We start from the raw sequence: 11,451 nt of genomic DNA, 5'->3' as shown, positions 1-11,451 counted from the left end.
CCGCAGAGCCCCAGAGGTTGGCGGCGGCCGGGAGCCTCCTTAGCGGAGCCCCATGATGTCAGCTGGCCCGGAGCGGCGGCCGTGCGGCGGCGGGGATGGGGCCGAGGACGCCGCGCGGCCGTCTGCACGCCCCTCGCCCGGCCCGGCTCCCGGCTCGCTGGCCCCGTCGCCCGGCAGCCCCGGCGCCGCCGCGGCCCAGCCGCCAGCGAACCTGTGGCTGGAGCTCGGCCCCGCCTGCCCGAGAGCGCAGCAATGCCCGAGCGAGTCGAGCGGGCAGACGAGCGGGGACCTCGGCACGAGCAGCAGCAGCGGCGGCGGCAGTAGCGCCGGGCTGTCCCCGGGCTCCGACTCGGACAGCAGCGGCGTGGTGTGCGGGGGCCGCGGCGGCAGCGGGGGCATGCGCGGCGCCCTGTCCCGCTCCTGGAGCCTGGAGAGCCTGCGCTCGGCCACCGCCGGTAAGGGTGCCGCCGCCGCCGCCCCTCGCGCCGCCGCACCCCTTCGGGTCCCCGCGTCAGTCCGTCTAGAGCGCCTTCTCGCCTTCTCGCCATCCCCCTCGAGACGGTGTCTCCGCCCGCCCTTTCCTCCTGCACTTTTTCTATTGCTCGTTTCCATTTTCCGCTTCCTTGGTTCCTATTGCTTCGCTTTTCCGAATCTTTATTTTATTGGGTTTTCTTCTGATTTACCACCACCTCCGCCCACCACCCGCGTCCCTTCTTTTAACCACTTCTGTTACAGCTGAGCCTAGTCGGCCCCCTCCCCGCTCGTAACCAGGCGCGTCCTCAACTCGGAAATTGTTTACGGTGAGAATAGAATGTGATCCCTTGATGTGCTGTTTCCCTTCTCCAAACGTTCTTGACCGATGGCACAGGTCTGGCTTTCCGAACTGCAGCTCCTTGGGTTCTGTAAAACAGGGGAGAGGAGAAGGCTCATTGGCTAAGGGTGGACTGGATTCAGGGTCCTGGCTCCAGGACTGAGGCTCTGCCAGAGGAAGGGCTCTCCTCCTGGACCCGCTGCAGCTGCGTTTGCCGGAGATGGGATTGCTGTGGTGTCCCCTGGGACTAGTGGGCTCCTCTTAGGGCTCCCTTTCATATCCTAGGTACCGAGTTCTGGGTGCAAATTGATAGGAAGACATTGACCCTAAATATTAATTAAACAAGGAAGCCCAGAGTGGTGACCCTTGATTAGCTGTTAAACTATAATCTTTGTATTTTACTTCTTGGAAACATTCAAGTTCGTTTTGAGCCCTTGTAGTGCTATGGAGAAGGAAATGGCAACCCACTCCAGTGTTCTTGCCTGGAGAATCCCAGGGATGGGGGAGCCTGGTGGGCTTCTGTCTGTGGGGTCACACAGAGTCGGACACGACTGAAGTGACTTAGCAGCAGCAGCAGCAGTGAGAGCTGTAAAGGAAGATAATTCCTGCCGGGGAAACGGAGGTAGTACACCCATTATGCTTCTGGATGGGGGTTGGGGTGCAGCCTGTGAAAGCTGCAGGGCTCCAGATGCACAGGGCTGTCTTGGGGCATACCCTCCCCGGTCGTTGTGCCATTCCTGTCCCCACCATTCCTGGATGGAGCACGGGCCAGGTTGAGGAGGAGTAGAGGTTGGCTTGAGTGTTAGAGGACCAAGAATGGTGGATAAAGGGTTTGAACTCTGCTCTAAAGTCAGTAGACTTGAAGAAGGATGCCCATTCACCTGCACTGAGCACTCCATGACTAATTTGTCTTGTCTCAGAACAAACAGGTGAAACTCAGAAAAGTTAAATGACTCAGCTGTTGGTGTACCCTCCAACTAAAGGTTTTTCAGAACTCCCTCCCATCCCAGTTCCCTTGAAACTTTCCTTTCCCTCCTCTCCGGAGTGCTTAAATAGCCCTCAGTTTAGGAAAACCAAACTAGATAAATACCAAAGGGGAACTTTAAGCAAATTGGCAAATGAACCCTTTCTTCTCTTTGCCCAGATAACTTTCCTTCCACTTCTACAGTCAAGTGAATTACTGCTCCTCCTCAGCAATGGCAGACCAGCCCAAAGAGCCCCTGGGGAAGGGGGAGGTTTGTGTGGAGTGTAGCCCTGGTGGCCCCCAGGGCAGGCGGAAGGCAGATGAATATGGCAGAAGCCTAGGTTTATTAGACACTCCTGAGATCCACGGACTGTCCGGACTAGGCGGGGAGAACTGAGGCAGCATGGATGAGTTGAGAGAGAACCGCTGTATGTGCATGAAGGTGTAGCGTGGGTGGATGTGGGAGAAAGGTGGGGTGAGGGGAGACACGGGAACAGCTAAGGCCCAGAAGGCGGCTCCTCACAGGGCTCAGAGTTGCCCCTGCCGTGGCGGGGGAGGGTTTAAAGCAACATGGTACTGGAAGAGTTGACATGAGAACCCTCAGGCCTTGACTTTCTGCCTTGTTTAGGGAGGCTCTGCATGGACAGTGTTCTGTACTATAGGTATGAAAGGGTACGTGAACCCTGTATAGCTGTGGGAGTCCATGGAACCTTCTCTTAACTGAATTCCTGGAGAGAATTAAGTGCTCATGTCCAGAGACACCCATTATATGCAATGAATGAATTCTTTTGGAATAGATATGACATCCTTGGTAGCATTCAAATAAGTTTGGGGGTGTCAGTAGTTCAGTTGAGGAAATCTCATTGGAAAGGCTGCCATAGAGGAGAACTTGATGGAAAAGAGAAAGGGAAGGTACATTTGTTGAATATCTTCTACATATGCCAGGCGTAAAGTTCTGTGTTATTTCATTAACCACATAAAAATCCATTGCTATCCTACAATCCAGATACAAAAATAGGGTCAGAGAGATGCAGTAACATACTCAGTTTCCCAGCTAGGTCATGTTTGACTAGGATAGCTTGGTTGGTAAAGAATCCACCTGCAATTCAGGAGACGCCAGTTTGATTCCTGGGTCAGGAAGATCCCCTGTTGAAGGAAAAGGCTACCCACTCCAGTACTGTTGGGCTTCCCTTGTGGCTCAACTAGTAAAGGATCCACCTGCAATGCGGGAGACCTGGATTCAATCCCTGGGTTGGGAAGATCCCCTGGTAAAGGGAAAGGGCACCCACTCCAGTATTCTGGCCTGGAGAATCTCATGGACTGTATAGTCCATGGGGTCGCAAAGAGTCGGACATGACAGAGTGACTTTCACTTTCAGGCCTGGATTGGTGTGTCTTATCAGGGGACTCTGCTAGGTTTGGAGTGGAGCCTATGCCAGGCCCAACAGAGAAAAGCAGGATACTGGGAGAGTTCACACATTGAAATAATGTCTTGGCTAACTGCCTGGTCACTGTTGTCTTTATTCAACAGCCAGGGCTATTTTTCTGGGTCCCAGGTACTCCCAGTTTCAAACTGAGGAGATTGAAATCTAAGGTCTGACCTCTTTTCTAATCAACTCCATGATTCTAGTCAGAGATGTTGATTTAAGGTGGGTTCCTGCTAGTGAGTTGTATTTCTTTTTGAATGGTCTGTGACTCTAAGACAAAGTACAGGTGTGTTGAATTGAGCTGTGTTTATTGCTTAAGTAAGGTTAAGAATTACCAGTAAAAGAGCTGTAGCAAAACCTAAGTATTGGTGTTGTGATTTTTGTGATAGAGAATATTGCTAAACATTTTAAAAGCTGTCAGCAAGAGCCAGAAAGGCTAATACTTGAAACTGGAATTGCAGCTAACCTGCAGGGCAGAACATTAGCAGGGAATCCAGCAGAGAACTGTAGGTAGACGTTCCTTGTTTCCAAAGACTTCTTGAATTTTAAATATCCAATCTTGACATTTTCCACTGTAATGTTACTTATCTTGATTTGGAGAAGGCTTTCCTTAAAGGCAGATTTTGAAAATAAAACGTAGTTGACAGAGTAGAATTTCCATGGCTCTTCTTCCTGCTCCCTGTTCTCATCTCCCCTTAAGCGCTGATAGCCTCTGTAGCCCTCTGCTATGCTATCCCACTGCTGTTACTTGGCTGAGGTTTTTTAAATTCCTATTCTGGATGTGTTGTCTCACAGGCTTAATTCTTAATTCAGGCTTCTGGGGTTGACAGTTCTTACTACCTGTGGTTTTGCATGATTTCTTGGGAGAGAACCCATGCTACATCTGCATTCCTTGTCAAGCCCTGGAGGTGGTTTTCTGGCTCAGAAGGGAATCAGACTCATGAGAAGACTGTGCCTCTTTTGCAATCAGACATTTATTTAACACATCATTTTCCGGGCACAGCACTAGGCACCAGAGATGGCAGACAAATCATCCAAGGTCATTGCTCTTGAAGGAATCACAGCACAGAGACAGGCAGTGTCAGCTCATTATGATAAGTGCTCTGATTGAAGTTAACACAATGGTTTGATGTGCCAGAACCACTCTCAGTCGCTAATTCTCTAGAAGCTCTCACAGAACAGAGAAAGTGGTCATACTCATAGTTCCAATATACTACAGTGAGAGGATTCAAATTAAAACCTCGGCAAAAGGTACACAGGGCAGAGTTCAGGAGAAATCAGCACAGGCTTCCAAATATGCCCTTTCGTAGAATCCCATGGACAATGCTCAATTCTCCCAGCCACATGGTGACAACATGCAGGAAGCACTGCCAACCAGGGAAGTTCACCCGAGCCTGGAAGTCTAGGGTTTTCATTTGCGGTCATTTACTTAGGCATGCAGCAGCCATAAGACCGACCTTACCTATTTAATCTTCAGGCCACTGATACAGTGTAGCTCAAGGGCCCCAGCACAAATCATATCATTAGTATAAACTATCTGGCATGTTCCAAGGTCCCAGGTATGAAAGACTCTGTTAGTGGACAGGACTATCTTAAGGTTAAGAGTCAGTCTTCCAGGAGCCAACTGAAAATTTGTCCTTTCTTCAGAATAGGCAAGGCTTGAACATCTTTGTCTTTACAGACAAGGAAGCACAGAAGCAGTGTGCCAAACCCAACTTATTATGGGGGGGGCAGAGACAGGGAGGACGTGGTTTAGAGAGACATGTCAGGAGGAGGTGTTCCCTGAGACTTCCTGCCTGCAGGTGAACTGTGGTGAGGCGTAGAAAGAGCTTTGAGGAGAAAGGGCTAACATAAACAAATGCAGAAAGACGTATGAAGGAATGGAACCCCTGCTGACTGAGCACCTGTGCTAGGTACTGTGCCTCAATACGCAGGAACTGCAAATAGTATTGAACGAGGAGCATAGCGAGAGATGCGGCTGGAGACAAGAAGACCAGACTGCGGCTGTGTGCTAGAAAATGCGGACTGACAGTTCTTGGAGCCATGGAAAGGTTTCAAGCAGAAGGTTGATGTGACCAAATTGCTTGCATACTTTTTGCCATCTTTCTGTATTTTTCTTAAAGTGATACACAGTAAGTTACTCTCTTTGGTGTATAATGCTGTGAGTTTTGACACATTTAAGCAGCTGTGTAACCACCATTGTAATCAAAATATAGAACTTTCATCTCTCTAAGAAACTAAAGCTGCTTCTTTGCAGTCAACCCCTTCGCCCACCTCCAGTTGCTGGCTAGGCTGTTCTCTATACAGATGGCTTTGCCTATTCCAGAATATCATATAAATGGAGTTATATCATATTTTCTTTTTAGTCTGGCTTTTCTTCCTGACATAATGCATACTGCATATGTTTTTGCATGTATCAATAATTGATTTTCTCCTTTTAATTGCCAAATAATATTCCACTGAATGGATGTACCACAATTTGCTTATTAGTTCACTAGCTGATTGACATTTGGGTTATTTCCAGTTTTTGTCTATAATAAATAAAACTTCTGTGAACATTAATGTATGAGTCTATCGATGTAAGTTATGTTTCTCTTGGGTAAATACATTGGAGTGAATTGTTAGATCATTTGGTAAATGAATATTTAACTTTATAAGAAACTCAGTTCAGTTCAGTTGCTCAGTCATTTCCAACTCTTTGCAACCCCATGGACTGCAGCACACCAGGCTTCCCTGTCCATTACCAACTCCCAGAGCTTGCTCAAACTCGTATCTATTGAGTCAGTGATGCCATCCAACCATCTCATCCTCTTTCATCCCCTTCTCCCCCTGACTTCAGTCTTTCTGAGCATCAGCATCTTTTCTAAGGAGTTAGTTCTTTGTATCAGGTGTCCAAAGTATTGGAGCTTCAGCTTTAGCATCAGTCCTTCCAATGAATATTCAGAACTGATTTCCTTTAGGATCGACTGGTTGGATCTCCTTGTAGTCCAAGGGACTCTCAAGAGTCTTCTCCAACACCACAGTTCAAAAGCATCGATTCTTTGGTACTCAGCTTTCTTTATAGTCCAACTCTCACATCCATACATAACTACTGGAAAAACCATAGCTTTGACTAGATGGACTTTTGTCAGCCAGATAATGTCTCTGCTTTTTAATATGCTGTCTAGATTGGTCAGAGTTTTTCTTCCAAGAAGCGGGCATATTTTAATTTCATGGCTGCAGTCACCATCCACAGTGATTTTGGAGCCCCCCAAAATAAAGTCTGTCACTGTTTCCATTGTTTCCTGATCTATTTGCCATGAAGTGATGGGACTGGATGCCATGATCTTAGTTTTTGAATGTTGAATTTTAAGCTAGTTTTTTCACTCCTCTCTTTCACTTCATCAAGAGGCTCTTCAGTTCCTCTTTACTTTCTACTTAAGGGTAGTGTCATCTGCATATCTGAGGTTATTGATATTTCTCCCAGCAATCTTGATTCCAGCTTGTGCTTCATCCAGCCCAGCATTTCACATGATGAACTCTGCATATAAGTTAAATAAGCAGGGTGACAATATAAAGCCTTGATGTACTCCTTTCCTGATTTGGAACCAGTCCATTGTTCCATGTCTGGTTCTAACTGTTGCTTCTTGACCTGCATACAGATTTCTCAGGAGGCAGTTTAGATGGTCTGATATTCCCATGTCTTTAAGAATTTTCCAGCTTGTTGAGAGCCACAGAGTCAAAGGCTTTGGCACAGTCAATAAAGAAGAAGTAGATGTTTTTCTTAAACTCTCTTGCTTTTTCTGTGATCCAGCAATTTGATGATGATGGCAATTTGATCTCTTTTTCCTCTGCCTTTTCTAAAACCAGCTTGAACATCTGGAAGTTCACGGTTCACGTATTGTTGAAGCCTGGCTTGGAGAATTTTGAGCATTATTTTGCTAGCATGTGAGATGAGTGCAATTGTGTGGTAGTTTGAACATTCTTTGGCATTGCCTTTCTTTGGGATTGAAATGAAAACATCTTTTCCAGTCCTGTGGTCAGTGCTGAGTTTTCCAAATTTGCTAGCATATGGAGTGCAGCACTTTCACAGCATGATCTTTTAGGATTTGAAATAGCTCAACTGGAATTCCATCACCTCTACTAGCTTGGTTCATAGTGATGCTTCCTAAGGCCCACTTGACTTCGAATTCCAGGATGTCTGGCTCTAGGTGAGTGATCATACCATTGTGGTTATCTGGGTCATTAAAGTCATTTTTGTACAGTTCTTCTGTGTATTCTTGCCACCTCTTCTTAATATCTCTGTTTCTCTTAGGTCCATACCATTTCTGTCCTTTATCGAGCCCATCTTTGCATGAAATGTTCCCTTGCTGTCTCTAATTTTCTTGAAGAGCTCTCTAGTCTTTCTAGAGATTTTCTATTTCTAGAGACTTTCTATTGTTTCCTCTGTTTGTTTGCATTGTTCACTTAAAAAGGCTTTATCATCTCTCCTTGCATTCAGATGGATATATCTTTCCTTTTCTCTTTTGCCTTTTGCTTTTCTTCTTTTCTCAGCTGTTTGTAAGGCCTCCTCAGACAGCCATTCTTCCTTTTTGCATTTCTTTTCTTGGGGATGGTTTTCATCACCACCTCCTATACAGTGTCACGAACCTCCGTCCATAGTTCATCAGGCACTCTATCTATCAGATCTAGTCCCTTCAATCTATTTCTCATTTCCACTGTATAATCATAAAGGATTTGATTTATGTCATACCTGAATGGTCTAGTGTTTTTCCCTACTTTCTTCAATTTAAGTCTGAATTTTGCAATAAGGAGTTGATGATCTGAGCCACAGTCAGCTCCCTGTCTTGTTTTGGCTAACTTTATAGAACTTCTGCATCTTCGGCTACAAAGAATATAGTCAGTCTGATTTCAATATTGACCATCTGGTGATGTGTATGTGTAGAGTTATCTCTTGTGTTGTTGGAAGAGGGTGTTGTGATTAGTGTGTTCTCTTGGCAAAACTGTTAGCCTTTGCCCTGCTTCATTTTGTACTCCAAGGCCAAACTTGCCTGTTACTCCAGGTATCTCTTGACTTCCAACTTTTGTATTCCAGTCCCCTATTATGCAAAGGACATCTTTCTTTGGTGTTAGTTCTAGAAGATCTTGTAGGTCATCATAGAACCGTTCAGCTTCTTCAGCATTACTGGTCGGGGCATAGACTTGGATTCAGTTCAGTTCAGTTCAGTCGCTCAGTCGTGTCTGACTCTCCGCGATCCCATGAATCACAGCACGCCAGGCCTCCCTGTCCATCACCAACTCCCGGAGTTTACCCAAACTCATGTCCATCGACTCAGTGATGCCATCCAGCCATCCCATTCTCTGTCGTCCCCTTCTCCTCCCGCCCCCCAACCTTTCCCAGCATCAGAGTCTTTTCCAATGAGTCAACTCGTTGCATGAGGTGGCCAAAGTATTGCAGTTTAAGCTTTAGCATCAGTCCTTCCAGTGAACACCCAGGATTGATCTCCTTTAGAATGGACTGGTTGGATCTCCTTGCAGTACAAGGGACTCTCAAGATTCTTCTCCAGCGATATTAAATGGTTTTCCTTGGAGACAAACAGAGATCACATTTTGTTTTTGAACAGAGATCATTTTGTCATTTATAAGAAACCCCAAACTTTTTTTCAAAGTAGCTACCATTGAAGTATGACAGTTGCCATTGCTCAGGATCTTATCCATGCTTAGTATTGCCAGTTTTTTAACTCATTCTGTTAGGTATGTAATGTCTCATTTGGTTTTAATTTGTAGTTTCCTAAAAACTATTGATGTTGAACATTTTTCATATGCTTATTTTCTATATTTATATCTTCTTTGGTGGAAGTACCTGAATCTTTTGTCAGTTTTTCTTATTGGGTTTTGAGAGTTCTGTATACTATGTCTTAAGTACAAGTACTTTGTCAGATATATGATTTGCAAATATTGTTTCCAGTTGTGGCTTGTATTTTAATTCTCTGAGAGTTTCTTTTGCAGATAAAAAATTTGTAATTTTAATGGAATTTATAGTTTTTCTTTTATGTATCATACATTCAGTGTTATAGTCAAGAAATCTTGACTGAACCTGAGGACGTGAAGAGTTTTTCCTGTGTTTTCTTCAGGAACATTTAACAGTTTTACATTTTATGCTTAGCTCTTTGCTCCATTTTGAGTTAGCTTTTTAAGGTTTGAGATGAAGGTGAAAGTTCTTTTTTTGCATGTGCGTGTGCAAACGTTATAGCACCATTTAGTTCACAGACTTCTTTCTCTACTGAATTGCCTTTGTACCTTTGCTGAAAACCTGTGTTTTCAGCAAAATCTGTTTGTGTCTGAACTCCCTGTTCTTTTCCACTGATCTAAGGGTCTGTTCTTTTGCCCACACCACATGATTCTTGATTGTTGTAGCTTTCTGCTGCTGCTGCTAAGTCAATTCAGTCGTGTCCGACTCTGTGCGACCCCATAGACGGCAGCCCACCAGGCTCCCCCGTCCCTGGGATTCTCCAGGCAAGAACACTAGAGTGGGTTGCCATTTCCTTCTCCAGTGCATTAAAGTGAAAAGTGAAAGTGAAGTCGTGTCCGACTCTTCGTGACCCCATGGACTGTAGCCTACCAGGCTCCTCCATCCATGGGATTTTCCAGGCAAGAGTACTGGAGTGGGGTGCCATTGCCTTCTCTGTGTAGTTTTCTAGTATGTGTTAAAATCAGGTATGTAAATTACCTAATTCTGTTCTGGGAACCCTATTAACCTGACATCAGGCCACTTTTCCAAGAGAGCTTTGTAGACATTGACTCCATGAAGTCAGCCTTAACTACTTACACTGTCTGGTTACATTTGACTAAATCAAATCGTTCCCAAATATGTCATTCTAGGCAAGGGTTTGATTGCATAGTTAGTGTTCCAGGTATTCCTTCTGTTGACAATGAGGATATATTCTCATTGAACCTACACAAATAATTACATTGGTTTGAAAATAAGAATACTCAGTAAGAATTTTTAAATTCTGAAGTGGTCAGACAGAAAAAGATATCATTTACAAATGTTTCATTTAACTTTACAAAGTATAGTCTACTAAGTGGCAATTTATGAGTTCAAGATAATGTGAGAAGAACAAAAGAGGGTTCTTGTACATCTAAGAGATAGAACATTAAAATGAAAGATCTGATGAGAATTCATAATAATAATGTAATGGACAAGGAAATTTAGTTGTTTCTGTAGTGTACAAAGCAAGATAATGAATTCAGTCCAAAAAACCTGAGACATCATAACTACAAACATAATGACTAACTCTATTCTTAAAGAAGGCCATTAACATCACATCTAATTTATTAAAGTGGATGAACATTTGCAGGGAATCTGTACAGAGGATGATGTTTACAGAGGACAAATCTCAGGATGTAAAAATCTTAACCAAATTATGTTATGAATATGGCAAGAATACAGTTAGAATATGCCAAAAATATCTATATATGGATTCAGTAAGTCTGAATCAGGTCTGTATATTAGCATCTGTATATTAATAAACATCAATAAAGCAAAGAACTAAAGAGCCTCTTGATGAGGGTGAAAGAGGAAAGTGAAAAAAACTGGCTTAAAACTCAACATTCAAAAAACTGAGATCACGGCATCTGTTCTCGTCACTTCATGGCAAACAGAAGAAGAAAAAGTGAAAGCAGTGACAGACTCTTTTCTTGTGCTCCCAAATCACTATGGACAGTGACTGAAGCCACAGACTTAAGACACTTGTTCCTTGAAAGGAAATGTGTGACAAATCTGGATAGCATATTAAAAAGCAGAGACATCACTTTACCGACAAAGGTCCATACAGTCAAAGCTATGGTTTTTCAAAGTTATGTGTGGATGTGAGAGTTACCATAAAGAAGACTGAGCACTTAAGAACTGATGCTTTTGAACTGTGGTGCTGGAGAAGACTCTTGAGAGTCCCTTGGACATCAAGGAAATCAAAGCAGTCAATCCTAAAGGAAAACAACCTGACTAGTCATTGGAAGGACTGATGCTGAAGCTTCGATACTTTGGCCACCTGATGCTGGGAAAGATTGAACGCAAAATGAGAAGGGGTTGGCATAGAATGAGATGGTTGGACAGCATCACCGACTCCGTGGACATGAATCTGAGAAGCTCCAGGAGATAGAGAAGGACAGGGAGGCCTGGTGTGCTGCAGTCCATGGGGTTGCTAAGAGTCGGATGTGACAGAGCGACTGAACGACAAAGGGAAAGCCGTGCGACTCTCCTGGCTTGAC

At 44.5% G+C, this 11,451-nt stretch overlaps 1 protein-coding gene across 1 annotated transcript in view; it reads left to right on the top strand.

Annotated features, from left to right (window-relative positions):
* The first annotated feature begins 228 nt into the window (after positions 1-228).
* ARHGEF4 (Rho guanine nucleotide exchange factor 4) overlaps positions 229-11,451 on the top strand; it is a 118,758-nt gene continuing 107,535 nt past the window's right edge. Inside the window, exon 1 of the mRNA XM_055398127.2 lies at positions 229-455. Coding sequence (XP_055254102.2) covers positions 398-455 — 58 coding nt within the window. The 5' untranslated portion in view covers positions 229-397. The remainder of the gene's footprint in view (positions 456-11,451) is intronic.

This window comes from Moschus berezovskii, chromosome 2, assembly GCF_049115385.1.
Source record: "Moschus berezovskii isolate FMDL1 chromosome 2, NW_MosBer_1.0, whole genome shotgun sequence".
NCBI classification, from domain to species: domain Eukaryota; kingdom Metazoa; phylum Chordata; class Mammalia; order Artiodactyla; family Moschidae; genus Moschus; species Moschus berezovskii.
The sequence above is the reverse complement of the archived record's forward strand: the minus strand, read 5'-3'. Positions and strand labels throughout refer to the sequence as shown.